At 41.6% G+C, this 17,500-nt stretch overlaps 1 protein-coding gene across 1 annotated transcript in view; it reads left to right on the top strand.

Annotated features, from left to right (window-relative positions):
* Positions 1-17,500, top strand: part of slc39a10 (solute carrier family 39 member 10) — a 66,936-nt gene that overhangs the window by 30,283 nt on the left and 19,153 nt on the right. Inside the window, exon 6 of the mRNA XM_061926537.2 lies at positions 16,786-16,961. Coding sequence (XP_061782521.1) covers positions 16,786-16,961 — 176 coding nt within the window. The remainder of the gene's footprint in view (positions 1-16,785; positions 16,962-17,500) is intronic.

The following is a 17,500-nucleotide window of genomic DNA, read 5'->3' on the forward strand; positions in this document are numbered from 1 at the left end:
ATATATATATATATATATATATATATATATATATATATATTTTGGTGAAGAAGGTGTAAATCTTGCTCCAGGCCGTACTCGTATCCGCAGCAGGTCTCCAAGGTGAACATGTTATTATAGCTTATAATCACAATATTTTTAATACTTAGTTAATATTGAGGGGACGATATGTAAATGGGGTATTGTTTGAAGGTTTTTGGATGGTTATTTAGAGGGCTTTATGGGCGTAATAGAGTACCTCTCATTGACTCCACTGTTAGCTGATTTTTGTTTTGCTGGCGTTTTTTTTTTATGATTTAGAATGCATAAAAAAAGAAAACGTGTTCTTGTCTTACATAGGGATTGTGAATGATGGGCAAATAAAAAAAAAAGTGGAGATTGGCTATTTGCTGTTGTCAAATTCTAAATGATCAGAATCTGTTTTATTGATGTAAAATATTTCAGTCACAATATACACCAGTATATATATTAATAATGTGAGTTTGAAGGAACACAGACATCGCAGTGCACCTACCTTTTTATGATTAAAACTCATTTTCTCTTCTTTGTGTATATTACCTGTATCAAATGTAACCAAGAAAGCACTGTGCCACCACCAAAAGCAGTCATAAAATGGAAATGGTAACATGGAAGACGGCATGAACAAGTCATAAGGGCATAAATAGTTCCTCATTAGTGGAAAACTAGAGGTGGTAGACTCTGGCGTGCCAAGATTTATCCATAGGCATTACCACATGCTGTGGAGGTACCTTCCATTTACCTCCTGCCGGAATCTGTGGGGGAGCTCAGAACATTTGCAGTTGTTTTCTCTCTGGTCCCAAAGTACCCTGTTTTGTGCTGTACCAATTAGGAGCACATAAGTGACACCCAGCGCCATCTTTCTGAGCTATGGCTCACAGGAAAGTCATAATTGGAGAGAGGAAACAGACCACTGGGTTTCCTCTTTTCCTTTGCCATCGTCAAACACCACCCCATCACACCTAGCTGCAAAAATTCTCATTTACACATAGTGTACATGAAAGATGCACATTTGTACGGAGATAGAAATGTAGATGATCTGCATTGAGTTTAGACTTGCTGTACTGTCAGGCTGATATTTATATTCATTTACCTTTCAGTGTTAGTTTTACCTCTTGCAGCAAATAAGACCGCAGTCAAATGTAGCTTTTTCGCTTTTCTAAGGCCGAATAAAATTGTGGTAACACTAAAATGAGAAAGTGAGGGTTGTTACGGATTTTTTATTTATTTATCGACAAGCGTCCAGTTTTACTTTTCTGACAGTGAGGCTGACTTAAAGTATTGATGTAGTCTGCTGCTATCAAATGATCATATTACTCTGACAAAAAGCAAAACTTTGGCAATTAAGGTTACATTTAAAAAAAATAAAATCCTTAATGGTTGTTAATCCCTCTGTTAGCGCCATAGTGATTATGCAAATGCATTAAAATACTGAGTTAATCACAATTGCCTCAAAGAGCAATTGAAGTCACATCCGGGCAATGAAAAAACTTAAAAGACCTGAACTGGGAAAAAGAATAAACCTTCCGAAGGGGCCGTAATGAATGACAACTGGGTACAGTAATTGAGTTGTTACATGAATAGATCATGTAATAGTCCAGTCCATTGGGGAACCAACAATTCATATTATAAGTAATTTATACACTGCAGATGTTTTCAGTATTTATTGTACCGTATTTTCCGCACCATAAGGCGCCCTGGGTTATAAGCCGCGCCTTCAATGAACGGCATATTTCAAAACTTTGTCCACCAATAAGCCGCCCCATGTTGTAAGCCGCATCTAACTGCGCTAAAGGAATGTCAAAAAAACAGTCAGATAGGTCAGTCAAACTTTAATAATATATTAAAAACCAGCGTTCTAACAACTCTGTTCACTCCCAAAATGTACGCAAATGTGCAATCACAAACATACGTATATCAACATGGACAGAGCTGCGTGAAAAAAGCCACCCGGCCTCTTCGCGTAAACTTAAACTTACCTTAACCACTCGCTCATCTTTTCTTCATCCATCTCTTCGAGTTAGCTTTTATGATGACGCCGGCTGGAAAGGTCTCTTTTGGCAAGGTCTTCCTTTTGAATATCACCATGGGTGGAAGTTTCTGGCCATTAGCATGGCAAGCTAGAACCACAGTGAAGGATGACTTCTCATTCCCTGTGGTGCGAATATTCACCGTACGTGCTCCCGTTGTATCCACAGTGCGGTTCACAGGAATATCAGTTGCTGTGAAATAGTAATCCGTGTGCGGATGGAGAGATTGCGTCTTTTCATGAACCGGATCCCGGTCGCTTAGTAGGAGCCATTTTGTGGTCTTTACAGATGTAAACACACAAAGGAAATGAAACGTACGGTGATATCCGCGCGCTTTTTCTTCTTCTACGCGGGCGGGTGGTTGCTTACAGTAGAAGAAGAAGCGCTTCCTGTTCTATGGGGGCGGGTGCTTACCTTGGCGGTTGCTTGCGTAGAAGAAGAAGCGCTTCCTGTTCTACCGGGAAAAAAGATGGCGGCTGTTTACCGAAGTTGCGAGACCGAAACTTTATGAAAATGAATCTTAATATTTATCCATATATAAAGCGCACCGGGTTATAAGGCGCACTGTCAGCTTTTGAGAAAATGTGTGGTTTTTAGGTGCGCCTTATAGTGCGGAAAATACGGTATGTCTACTTTAAAATATGGCCAGCTAAAAAATTTAATTGTTTTGATTTACTGTATTTTCCGGACTGTAGAGTGCACCGGTAGACATATATTAGCCGCACCGGACTTGAAGCCACAGACATATACGTTGTGAAATGAGATATTTTGTAAATGTTTATTTACAGACCTTAATATAAACCCCGTTTCCATATGAGTTGGGAAATTGTGTTAGATGTAAATATAAACGGAATACAATGATTTGCAAATCATTTTCAACCCATATTCAGTTGAATATGCTACAAAGACAACATATTTGATGTTCAAACTGATAAACTTTTTTTTTTTTTTTGCAAATAATCATTAACTTTAGAATTTGATGCCAGCAACACGTGCCAAAGAAGTTGGGAAAGGTGGCAATAAATACTGATAAAGTTGAGGAATGCTCATCAAACACTTATTTGGAACATCCCACAGGTGTGCAGGCTAATTGGGAACAGGTGGGTGCCATGATTGGGTATAAAAACAGCTTCCCAAAAAATGCTCAGTCTTTCACTGGAAAGGATGGGGCGAGGTACACCCCTTTGTCCACAACTGCGTCAGCAAATAGCCAAACAGTTTAAGAACAACGTTTCTCAACGGGTAATTGCAAGAAATTTAGGGATTTCAACATCTACGGTCCATAATATCATCAAAAGGTTCAGAGAATCTGGAGAAATCACTCCACGTAAGCGGCATGGCCGGAAACCAACATTGAATGACCGTGACCTTCGATCCTTCAGACGGCACTGTATCAAAAACCGACATCAATCTCTAAAGGATATCACCACATGGGCTCAGGAACACTTCAGGAAACCACTGTCACTAAATATAGTTTGTCGCTACATCTGTAAATGCAAGTTAAAGCTCTAATATGCAAAGCGAAAGCCATTTATCAACAACATCCAGAAACGCCGCCGGCTTCTCTGGGCCCGAGATCATCTAAGATGGACTCATGCAAAGTGGAAAAGTGTTCTGTAGTCTGACGAGTCCACATTTCAAATTGTTTTTGGAAATATTCTACATTGTGTCGTCTGGACTAAAGGGGAAGCGAACCATCCAGACTGTTATCGACACAAAGTTCAAAAGCCAGCATCTGTGATGGTATGGGGGTGCATTAGTTGCCAAGGCATGGGTAACTTACACATCTGTGAAAGCACCATTAATGCTGAAAGGTACATACACGTTTTGGAACAACATATGCTGCCATCTAAGTGTCGTCTTTTTCATGTACACCTCTGCTTATTTCAGCAAGATAATGCCAAGCCACATTCAGCACGTGTTACAACAGCGTGGCTTCGTAAAAAAAGAGTGCGGGTACTTTCCTGGCCCGCCTGCAGTCCAGACCTGTCTCCCATCGAATATGTGTGGCGCATTATGAAGCGTAAAAGTTGACAGCGGAGACCCCGGACTGTTGAACGACTGAAGCTCTACATAAAATAAGAATGGGAAAGAATTCCACTTTCAAAGCTTCAACAATTAGTTTCCTCAGTTCCCAAATGTTTATTGAGTGTTGTTAAAAGAACAGGTGATGTAACACAGTGGTGAACACGCCCTTTCCCAACTACTTTGGCACGTGTTGCAGCCATGAAATTCTAAGTTAATTATTATTTGCAAAAAAAAAAAAAAAGTTTATGAGTTTGAACATCAAATATCTTGTCTTTGTAGTGCATTCAATTGAATATGGGTTGAAAAGGATTTGCAAATCATTGTATTCCGTTTATATTTACATATAACACAATTTCCCAACTCATATGGAAACGGGGTTTGTAGTTTCCAAACGGTGCCTGTAACACGGCAGTAAAAGGGCTGATCAAACAAAACAGAGAAGTCAATATGTGGACCCACTAGCTGCAGAAGTTAGCTTTCCAATCAGAACAAACTCAACTCCATGGTGACAATACAAAAAGAATGCCATTGTAAGTTAATAATACTAACACACACTTGTAAATGTGTTAGCATATTCGCTAACGCTAATGACACCAGCTAAATCACATTACGATAGCCCGTACAAATATGCATGAAAACTAGTATCAAACATGTGACGGTTTAGTAAGTATGAATTGTTTTAGATATATTGTCGAACTCAAAAAGTGTTGCCTGAAAGGCCTATTGAAATGCGATTTTCTTATCTAAACGGGGATAGCAGGTCCATTCTATGTGTCATATTTGATCATTTCGAGATATTGCCATATTTTTGCTGAAAGGATTTAGTAGAGAACATCGACGATAAAGTTCGCAACTTTTGGTCGCTGATAAAAAAGCCTTGCCTCTCCCGGAAGTAGCAGACGATATGCGCGTGATGTCACAGGTTGTGGAGCTCCTCACATCTGCACATTGTTTACAATCATGGCCACCAGCAGCGAGAGCGATTCGGACCGAGAAAGCGACGATTTCCCCATTAATTTGAGCGAAGATGAAAGATTTGTGGATGAGGAAAGTGAGAGTGAAGGACTAGAGGGCAGTGGGAGCGATTCTGATGGGGAAGATGCTGTGAGAGGCGGGTGGGACCTGATATTCAGCTGGAAATGACTAAAACAGTAAATAAACACGAGACGTATATATACTCTATTAACCACAACACAACCAGGCTTATATTTAATATGCCACAAATTAATACCGCATAACAAACACCTCCCCCCTCCCGTCCATAAAACCCGCCATTACAACTCAAACACCTGCACAACACACTCAATCCCACAGCCCAAAGTACCGTTCACCTCCCCAAAGTTCATACAGCACATATATTTCCCCAAAGTCCCCAAAGTTACGTACGTGACATGCACATGGCGGCACGCACGTACGGGCAAGCGATCAAATGTTTGGAAGCGTACTCATGGTACCGTGTCTGCGTATCCAACTCAAAGTCCTCCTGGTAAGTGTCTCTGTTGTCTCAGTTCTCCACAGGCCAATGGTAAAGATTGACTGTCATCTTTCGAGAATGTAAACAATGAAACACCGGTCGTGTTTGTTCTTGCTGAAGTCGGCCGCAATACACCGCTTCCCTCCTGCAGCTTTCTTCTTTGCTGTCTCCATTGTTCATTGAACAAATTGCAAAAGATTCACCAACACAGATGTCCAGAATACTGTGGAATTTTGCGATGAAACAGGCGACTTAATAGCTGGCTGCCATGCTGTCTCAAAATGTCCTCTACAATCCGCGACGTCACGCGCTGACGTCATCATACCGAAACGTTTTCAGCAAGATATGTCGCGCAAAATTTAAAATTGCACTTTAGTAAACTAACCCGGCTGTATTGGCATGTGTTGCAATGTTAAGATTTCATCATTGATGTATAAACCATCAGACTGCGTGGTCGGTAGTAGTGGGTTTCAGTAGGCCTTTAAATGATGAATGAAGAAACCATATAAGTAGAAAGTAGACTGAACGGCACCTACGCTTTCGGGTCAAGGCACGAAACAGAAATAAATACTGTAGACTTTCAACCTGCAGTGAGCGGACTCGTCCCAAAGATGGCGCCATACTACTAACAATGACACATCTCTTTAGTCTGTTGGTGTTTCTACTATGTAAGTTTGCTGTATACAAAACGTTATGGCTATTCGCAAAGAAAAATCCATAGATTAGCTGCACCTTTGTGTAAACCGCAGCTTTCAAGGCTCAAAAAGTCGCGGCTTATAGTCCGGAAAATACGGTAGAATGGGCACCTGTCACTTTTAAAAGTTATTGAACTGTATGCTGCAGTAGTGCCAGGTGAAGATAAATGCTTGTTCAGCACAATTGATTGGAGTCCCATGTTTTTTCTGACTGTTGGAACCATGTTAAAAAAACACACCTATATCTCAGCTTTCAGCAGTAGATGACAAGCAAATAGTTGAAAGATTTTCATAATTCGTAAGTGGTCGATCATGAGAAAATGTTTTTATTGAGGATCAGAAAGACATGCTAAGCAGCAGTTCATCTTTACACAAAACAAGAGCAAACTGGTCGAAGCCTATAATATTTTATCTCTCTATAGGAGTTTTATACTTAAAAGATTATTTGTATGTCTTAAGAGTGATACTACAGAGCAGACGTTTGCGATTCACATTATTTGCTACTGTAATTCAATGTTTTTTTTATTTATCGGTCTGTTATAAGTTTGAGGTTCTGCTAGTATTTTAGGTGTAGAAAGGTTTACAGTAGTTTTTCACAATTTAGTCATACAAAAGCCCCTTTAAATACCAAGACGTGTGTTGTCATCATTATTGTTTAGAATGCAGATCAAGCAATTTTGTAATGCTATAATTATCAAGTCAAACGTCAAACCTTGTTGGAGCATCACTACCCAGTGTCAAAAGTGAGATGTACAGTGCAGACAAGCACACATTTTAAAGCGTACGTAACTTTTTAAAATGACTTTTTATTGCGTGTATAAACATTTGCGTCTCTGGGGTGCTTGCCCAAGCATCAAGTGTGAAATCCCAAGTATTGTTTTATGTTAGTTGCCTATTTCTGAATGTATTTCAGTGAACGGTTCAGATTTTGTACAATCAACATAACAATCCAGCTAATCGGAAAAATTAAAACCGTCCACTCTCTATGACCAGTCATCTTTCTTGGTAAAGATCCACCACCATCTTAGCAAGCGACTACATAAAACGTTGATGACTATCATGTCATGGCCAAAAGTTAGGCAGAGCTGCAGTGTTGTTGGATGCAGGTTATTACACATGCTTACATCAGCTCCGAGCCATAGATTCATTTAACCCATGTATGTTAATCCTTCATGTGTCTTCCTTGGTCGGGAGCGTAGGGGAGCTGCACCAAGGCTGAAGTCTGTCATGTTTGACTTCAGAAATTTCTAATAACTTGTAGATACAGAAGTGCATTGATTCGCGTTGTGCTTTTCCGTGTGAATTTTTTAATGAAATATTCTGTGAAAACAATGTCATACATCAAGATCAATGAACTGATTGATCATAACTTGCTTGCCATGTTGCAGTGTGCTTTACATTGCCAATAACCAAACGCTCACCTTTGTCTTTTTGTCTCTGTGTCTGGGCTATGTTGACCTGTCGAGACGCGCATTCAGTCTCCCGCCCTATGAACTGTTATCGCAAGTGGCTATGTGATCAATCCACAAACGTTATGGCCACTTCTGCTTCAGTACTTCCTGCCATGAGGGCCTTATGCCTGTTATGTGAGTGGGGACATCTGCCAGGGGAAACATTTCTTAATCCTACAGCTGGTTAATGGGACAGTGACAGCTTGATTCAGCCTCTCCAAAGACTACTCTGTCAGGCATAAGACACGTTCCACATCATCTGCTCCCAAACTTTCCCACCTGGGGTCCATTAGATGTGGAGAGGCGGTGTGGCTGCCTGTGTGCTTTTTACAGTTATTATATTTCTCCACCTCTGGCTAGGTGTTTACTCAAGATTTATCGTAGGGTGTACTAACACGAGGTCATTCGTACTGTGCTCGACTTAGTTGCGATTCCATCTTCATCTCCTGGTTCCCGCTGGCCTACGCTCACACAAGTTTAGTTTTCTCACCATCAGTTCCACACAATTCCCTGGCTTTGTGGATTATTTTGAGTTGTTTGAGCCAATAATTTTTATTGTGGAATAGCTATCAAATTATTTGAATGCTACAATTTCGTTTTTACACATGAATTTGGGATTTTAGTTTTGATAATGTAGTATCAGAACTTGAACTCGAGTGTGCGTCAAAGCATTCACATTGGCCAAACATGACACACTGGAAGTGGGGAGTGTGTCCAAGCATGGTGTACAGCACCAGTGTATGTACACCCTTAGGCCCCGTTTACACTAAGCTGGAAAAGGTTATCTAGTGTAAATCACACCTAACCTTATACTTGTCTACACACAACAACGCCACCGTTTAAGACCCCCGCGCCTCTTTGTCCGCCGGCACAACGCAACCTAGTACGCATGCGTGGAAAATGCACACGTCATAGTCATCTCCAGTGTTGCTTTGTGTGCAAGTTCTTAAATGTAACGTATCTGAACAATATCCAGTGTTGTGGTATTTCAATTAACTGGAATCCAGTGTGCTGTGGGGCCCTATTGTAGTGAATCACACCTGAGACATCATAAATTAATGAAATCTTTATCAGACACGTAAACAATGTGATAAATAACATTTTACATCAGTCAAACTAGGGATCTAGATATCTGGTCAGGACACTCCTCACTCTTTTGCCTTCACCTTCATTGTCCATTAGTTTTTGGTGACTTTATATACTCTGGACCTAGACGTCGAGTCCGCGACATACATGGCGGACAATAACTGATACGGTCTGCTTTGCCAGTCCAAATGCATTCGCCGTTTTCCTCGACAGCCAGGTAATACAAAGCAAACGCTACCTTTTTTATCACATCTACGGGAGCGCGCATTCTCGTTGTCTCTCCTTCGACAAAGGGACAACATTTTTCGCTAAGTCAATCAATCAATCAATCAATGTTTATTTATATAGCCCTAAATCACAAGTGTCTCAAAGGGCTGCACACAAGTAGAAACACAGATGACCCGGCCGGACATTGGAAAGTTCTCTTACCGTCTGAGAAGTGTTGTATCCGAAAAAGCTGCAATCACTTTCTCTTAAGGTATTCATGTGTGATTTCCACAAGCGTCTGTACATGTAGAAGAAAAAGAAACACGGCATGTCTGGATGACTCACCTTCATTTTCGCAGTGGTTACCTCTGAGTTACAAAACCGCTTTATTATGAAACTGGCTCTAGCGCGTTCTTTCTGATGCCACTTCCTGTGTGGGCGTGGTCTTTCTGGCGTCACTTCTTCTCCGAACTCAGTTTGTAAACGATCAATGAGTCCATACAAAGCTAAGTGCCGGAGATTCAAGAATTACATGGCTGACTTAACAGTGTAAAAATTTGTCCGAGGAGAGGGACCTTAAACGATGGTTTAGTGCGGATGAAACGAGGCTGAGGCTAAATAATTATTCGTTTAAAAGGGAACATTATCACAATTTCAGAATGGTTAAAACCATTAAAAAATCAGTTCCCAGTGGCTTATTTTATTTTTCGAAGTTTTTTTCAAAATTTTACCCATCACGCAATATCCCTAAAAAAAGCTTCAAAGTGCCTGATTTTAACCATCCGTCCATTTTCCTGTGACGTCACATAGTGAAGCCAACACAAACAAACATGGCGGAAAGAACAGCAAGCTATAGCGACATTAGCTCGGATTCAGACTCGGATTTCAGCGGCTTAAGCGATTCAACAGATTACGAATGTATTGAAACGGATGGTTGTAGTGTGGAGGCAGGTAGCGAAAACGAAATTGAAGAAAAAACTGAAGCTATTGAGCCATATCGATTTGAACCGTATGCAAGCGAAAACGACGAAAACGACACGACAGCCAGCGACACGGGAGAAAGCGAGGACGAATTCGGCGATCGCCTTCTAACCAAAGATTGGTATGTGTTTGTTTGGCACTAAAGGAAACTAACAACTATGAACTAGGTTTACAGCATATGAAATACATTTGGCAACAACATGCACTTTGAGAGTGCAGACAGCCCAATTTTCATCAATTAATATATTCTGTAGACATACCCTCATCCGCGCTCTTTTCCTGAAAGCTGATCTGTCCAGTTTTGGAGTTGATGTCAGTAGGCCAGGGAAGTTTGGGTCGATATTCTTCTCTTGATCATCTTCGGTGGCATAAGGGACGGAGCCAAGACATCCAGCGGGTTTAGCTCGCTCGTCTGCGGGAACAAACTGCCGCCATTGCTTGCCGTGCTACCGAGGCCCTTTGTCCCTGAATTGCTCACACACTCCGGCAGATTCAATGGGGGTCTGGCGGCAGATTTCTTTGACTTTATCGTTGGAAATGCATCTGCTTTGAGTGTCGCAGGATATCCACACATTCTTGCCATCTCTGTCGTAGCATAGCTTTCGTCGGTAAAGTGTGCGGAACAAACGTCCAATTTCTTGCCACTTTCGCATCTTTGGGCCACTGGTGCACCTGTTCGTGTTGTTACACCCTCCGACAACACACCGACGAGGCATGATGTCTCCAAGGTACGGAAAACAGTCGAAAAAACGGAAAATAACAGAGCTGATTTGACTCGGTGTTTGAAAAAATGGCGGATTGCTTCCGGATGTGACATCACGTTGTGACGTCATCGCTCCGAGAGCGAATATTAGAAAGGCGTTTAATTCGCCAAAATTCACCCATTTAGAGTTCGGAAATCGGTTAAAAAAATATATGGTCTTTTTTCTGCAACATCAAGGTATATATTGACGCTTACATAGGTCTGGTGAAAATGTTCCCCTTTAAGGGGTTAAACGACTTAGTGTAGACATGACCTTAGAATGCAAGGCTACTGGACTTGAAAAAATTAAGTAGTTCCACGAGCACAGTGATTCTCAAACTGTGGTACATAGGCTTTATCTAGTGGTATGCCAAAGAATCAATTGAAGTAGTGTTTTATTTTCATATATTACAACACAGTGTTACTGTTCAAACTGTGTGTAATCTTACAGTGGCCACAAATGTTAAATACACTTGTTAAATACAATTTCTGCCTTGTTTTAATGAATGATTAGGCCTACTATGCTACTGTATTTTAATGTTGGTCATTAAGGTGGTACGTGAAGAGCCAGGTGTTTTCTGAGGTGGTACTTGTTGAACAAAGTTTGAGAACCATTGCTCTTGCAAAATAATTTTTTCAGCCTTCCAGTTGGTGTGATTGTGGCTGCTCAATAAGTCCCTTGAGGAGATACAGCTTTAGCGAAGGGCATTGTTTGAGCTTGACAGAAGCGAGCTTGTAAACAATAGAGGCCAATAAAATGCCATAGAAGAAAGGGAGCATTTCACTGGTAAAAGAACAGGACATAATGTTTTCCCCCCACATTGCCAACTTATCCTAATGGAAACAACATTGTAACTGTCAATGAAGATTTGAAATACATTTACATCAAGTCAACCACAAAACAATCAACATACAAGTAAAAATGTTTTTCAGCCAAAATAGTTTTGAATCATGTTTTCAATATTAGTGCAATGCGAGTTTGTTTGAATTATTATATTGTATCAGTCAGTCAATCTATGCTTGACGGTCGTTTGATGATTCACTGATCGTTATCTTCAAATTAGCATCATAACTCTTCTGGTTGCTTAAGAGAGGATAGACTTTATTATTATATATTATTATTATTGGGAAAATTATGTGTTTGCAGTGCAGGTTCAAAAAGTCTTTGAAAATAAGGTGAAAACATGATGAAGTGGTTGCTGGTTGCGTCAGCTCTGTGCTCTTTTAGTGTCTTGTATTTACCGTATTTTCCGCACTATAAGGCGCACCGGATTATTAGCCGCACCTTCAATGAATTGCATATTTCATAACTTTGTCCACCAATAAGCCGCCCCGGATTATAAGCCGCGCCTACGCTGCGCTAAAGGGAATGTCAAAAAAACAGTCAGATAGTTCAGTCAAACTTTAATAATATATTGAAAACCAGCGTTCTAACAACTCTGTCCCAAAATGTACGCAAATGTGCAATCACAAACATAGTAAAATTCAAAATGGTGTAGAGCAATAGCAACATAATGTTGCTCGAACGTTAATGTCACAACACACAAAATAAACATAGCGCTCACCTTCTGAAGTTATTCTTCATTCGTAAATCCTTCGAATTCTTCGTCTTCGGTGTCCGAATTGAAAAGTTGCGCAAGCGTGGGATCCAAAATGGCCGGTTCCGTCTCGTCGAAGTCATCGGAGTCAGTGTCGCTGTTGTTGTCCAGTAGTTCTGTGAATCCTGCCTTCCGGAAAGCTCGGACCACAGTTGTGACCGAAATATCTGCCCAGGCATTTACGATCCACTGGCAAATGTTGGCGTATGTCGTCCGGCGCTGTCTGCCTGTTTTAGTGAAGGTGTGTTCGCCTTCGGGCATCCATTGTTCCCACGCCGTTCGCAGTCGTGATTTGAATGCCCTGTTGACACCAATATCCAGCGGTTGGAGTTCTTTGGTTAATCCACCCGGAATGACGGCGAGTGTTGTATTTGTGTGCTTCACTTGTTTTTTGACACCATCTGTGATGTGGGCGCGCATAGAGTCGTATATCAACATGGACGGAGCTGTGTGAAAAAAGCCACCCGGCCTCTTCGCGTAAACTTCCCTTAACCACTCGCTCATCTTTTCTTCATCCATCCATCCCTTCGAGTTAGCTTTTATGATGACGCCGGCTGGAAAGGTCTCTTTTGGCAAGGTCTTCCTTTTGAATATCACCATGGGAGGAAGTTTCTGGCCATTAGCATGGCAAGCTAGAACCACAGTGAAGGATGACTTCTCATTCCCTGTGGTGCGAATATTCACCGTACGTGCATTTTGTAGTCTGGTCTTTACAGATGTAAACACACAAAGGAAATGAAACGAAATATCCGCGCGTTTCTTTTTCTTCCGGGGGCGGGTGGTAGCTTACAGTAGAAGAAGAAGCGCTTCCTGTTCTATGGGGGCGGATGCTTACCTTGGCGGTTGCTTGCGTAGAAGAAGAAGCGCTTCCTGTTCTACCGGGAAAAAAGATGGCGGCTGTTTACCGAAGTTGCGAGATCGAAACTTTATGAAAATGAATCGTAATATTAATCCATATATAAAGCGCACCGGGTTATAAGGCGCACTGTCAGCTTTTGAGAAAATTTGTGGTTTTTAGGTGCGCCTTATAGTGCGGAAAATACGGTAATTTGTGTTCTTAGATGTTTCACACTTGTGCTTGGGTAGTCTAACATGCATACGCATGTGATTAAGATATGATTGGTCAACATTGATTAGGTTATTGGTCCCACACTGACACAAGTGTGCACACGTGCAATCGCTTCTCCACAGTTATATGTACAAAATGTCATATTTTATTTGCTTGTATTTTCTGGACTATAAATTCGGTATATAAGCCACACCTACTAACTTTTATAAGGAATTAATATGTTTTCATGTATAGCTGCACCTAATTATAACCCTTGATTTCTGGGTTTTTTTTAAGTCAGTGTGTCAGTTTCCAATGCCTGCCTTCCAGGTCCAAGCGCTATATATACACATAGCTTCTATTTTTGCCGATCGCCGCAACATGGAGTATCAAATCAACTTAAGTCTGCTTGTGTTGGACAGAAAGTCATGCACATACACAAAATACATTATCAGATTTATTTTTTAAATAAAATAGTCCGTCTTCAAGGCGGATTTTATTTTACACTTTTGAAACGTCCTAATGGGCCGGGATAGGCATGAAGTCAACTTGTCAAAGGTTTTCATACATAATTTCACCTTGTTGACGCAAATGCTGATTCTGGAGGTCCAAAATTAAAGAAGCATCTATCCATCCATCTTCATCCGCTAATCCGAGGTCGGGTCGCTGGGGCAGCAGCCTAAGCAGGGAAGCCCAGACTTCCCTCTCCCCAGCCACTTCGTCCAGCTCCTCCCGGGGGATCCCGAGGCGTTCCCAGGCCAGCCGGGAGACATAGTCTTCCCATTTTCGGGTCTTCCCCGTGGCCTCCTACCGGTTGGACGTGCCCAAAAACATCTCCCTAGTGGCATCCTGACCAGATGCCCGAACCACCTCATCGGGCTCCTCTCGATGTGGAGGAGCAGCGGCTTTACTTTGAGCTCCTCCCGAATGACAGAGCTTCTCACCCTATCTCTAAGGGAGAGCCCCGCCACCCGGCGGAGGAAACTCATTTCGGCCGCCTGTACCCGTGATCTTGTCCTTTCGGTCATAAGCCATAGCTGATGACCATAGGTGAGGATGGGAACGTAGATCGACCGGTAAATTGAGAGCTTTGCCTTCCGGCTCAGCTCCTTCTTCACCACAACGGATCGATACAGCGTCCGCATTACTGAAGACGTCGCACCGATCTGCCTGTCGATCTCACGATCCACTCTTCCTTCACTTGTGAACAAGACTCCGAGGTACTTGAACTCCTCCACTTGGGGCAAGATCTCCTCCCCAACACGGAGATGGCACTATACACTTTTTCGGGCGAGAACCGTGGACTCGGACTTGGAGGTGCTGATTCCCATCCCAGTCGCTTCACACTCAGCTGCGAACCGATCCAGTGAGAGCTGAAGATCCTGGCCAGATGAAGCCAACAGGACCACATCATCTGCAAAAAAGCAGAGACTTAATCCTGCAGCCACCAAACTGGATCCCTTCAACGCCCTGACTGCGCCTAGTAATTCTGTCCATAAAAGTTATGAAAATAATCGGTGACAAAGGGCAGCCTTGGCGGAGTCCAACCCTCACTGGAAACGTGTCCGACTTACTGCCGGCAATGCGGACCAAGCTCTGACACCGATCATATAGGGAGCGGACCGCCACAATCAGACAGTCCGATACCCCATACTCTCTGAGCATTCCCCACAGGACTTCCCGGGGGACACGGTCGATTGCCTTCTATAAGTCCACAAAGCACATGTAGACTGGTTGGGCAAACTCCCATGCACCCTCAAGGACCCTGCCGAGAGTATAGAGCTGGTCCGCAGTTCCACGACCAGGACGAAAACCATACTGTTCCTCCTGTATCCGAGGTTCGACTATCCGGCGTAGCCTCCTCTCCAGTACACCTGAATAGACCTTACCGGGAAGGCTGAGGAATGTGATCCCACAATAGTTAGAACACAACCCAAATCAAAACTATTGTCTTTTACACGAGTCAAGTCAGTGCTGTCAGACGTGCCCGCCTGTGAGTATTGATGGACGGCAAAACTTGAGACATTCCGCAGTGTTTACTTAAGTGTTTACTTTATCACATGATAATGCATGGATTCGCGAGATCTCGTAAAAGTCAGCGCTATTTTGTTGCACGGCGGAGCTGCAACAGAACGGCGGTGGGGATTACCGGATGCCAAATAGCGGTACTGTTCCAATTACGCACCGCAGCTGTGAGGCATCCTGTGGAAATCAGGTGTAAGACGCAGATATATACCAGTACGTTGTGAAATTAGACATTTACACAGAAATACTTTTGTAAATGTTTATTTACATACCTTAATTGTTTCTAAACAGTGCCTGTAACACGGCAGTAAAATGGATGATCAAACAAAACAGAAAAGTAATAGATTTTTTTTTATTCATTCTTTATGAGATGAAGAAGAATTTCTCTTTTTTCAAATAAGGTTCTAGGTGATCAGGATACTTCTTCCTTGTACTTTGTAAACACTTTGAGTTTGACCAATTCCTTAAAGTGGATTATTTTAGTACATTGATGTTTTTGCTTAATCTGTTCCATAATTTAGCTCTTAGCAGAGAAAAATCCATAGATTAGCCCACTTTTGTATAAACCGCAGGGTTCAAAGCATGGGGAAAACGTAGCAACTTAAAAATAAAAAGTGCCATTTCATTAATGTGATTGTTCCTCCACATCGATGAGAAATGGTAAAGGGGCGACCATCTAGAGATAGAATTGTCGTGTAGATAAGACAAATGCACCAGCAGCCACCTGCATGTGTAATCCTGAAAACCCTGATTATAAGAGACTCCATCCCATCTCCAAAGTTTTATATTCAGATCAATACAGTATACATAACATGTATCATCCATATTATAATATTATTAACAATTTTCTGACCGTTTAATTTGAACCTTTTCACTTATTTACAGCATGGTGGTTTTCTCTGTTGTTCTCCAGTCTACCGGCAGTAAGGTGTGCATTACATGCCTAGTGTGTTTCAGTCAATAAAAAGCCTATAGCCAAATGTCACTGGTGAAGAATCCAGCTTCGGTTAAGCAAACGCACCATCACTGGTGTGACATTGAATTTCATACTACATTAAGCATTTTGTCCTCTGTGACCAAATCGTCATAAACTTTTTCGCTTTGGCCTTGTGCTGTTTTGACAGTTTAAATGATAGCGCACCTTTCTCACGCTGCTCTGCCTTATGTCTTCCATCAACAGCGCAGCAAGTAGAAATTTGCTGAAGTGTCACTTTAAGTTTCCTGCTTTAGGCCTTGTGTCATCACAAGGACATTTGGATTGAAAACCCTCGAAGAGATACTTTTTTACCACTTTGTAGTAATAAAAGGAAGAACTCCCTCAGCCAGCAAAAAAGTTTTCTTGATGGCATCCAAAGACACAAATACTGATTCAGATTATTTTTTATTCTCTCCCTGTCTCCAGTGTGGACCTGGGTGTGGGGCTTTGTGTCCATCACCATCATAAGCCTGCTGTCTCTGCTGGGTGTTGTTCTCGTGCCCATCCTCAACCAGTCCTGCTTCAAGTTCCTTCTCACCTTTCTTGTAGCCCTGGCTGTGGGCACACTCAGCGGAGACGCGCTCCTTCATCTGCTGCCTCATGTGAGTTCAAAGTAGATAGACTGTCGAGGTGCTGTAATATAGTTATTTGAGGGTTGCACTTGAGATCATCTTCACCTGTGCAATACTGAAATACAATGGAACCTTGATCTCCGAACGTAATAGGTTCTTCTAGTGGTTCGCCAAACTAAACGTTCGTACAGTAAAGCAGAGTACCCCAAAAGAATCAATGTTAAAATGAAAAATTAGTTGTAGCCTTGACAGAAAATCCCCATTTTAATTAAAAAAAACTGCACACTTTCAAAGTGTGTGTGTGTGTATGTATAAATGTGTATATATATATAATTATACATATGTGTGTGTGTATGTATGTATATATATATGTATGTATTTATTTATATATATATATATATATATATATATATATATATATATATATATATATATGTATATATATATATATGTATATATGTATATATATATGTATTAGAGATGCGCGGATAGGCAATTATTTCATCCGCAACCGCATCAGAAAGTCGTCAACCATCCGCAATCCACCCGATCTAACATTTGATCAGAAC

Source organism: Nerophis lumbriciformis, linkage group LG31 (assembly GCF_033978685.3).
Source record: "Nerophis lumbriciformis linkage group LG31, RoL_Nlum_v2.1, whole genome shotgun sequence".
NCBI lineage: Eukaryota > Metazoa > Chordata > Actinopteri > Syngnathiformes > Syngnathidae > Nerophis > Nerophis lumbriciformis.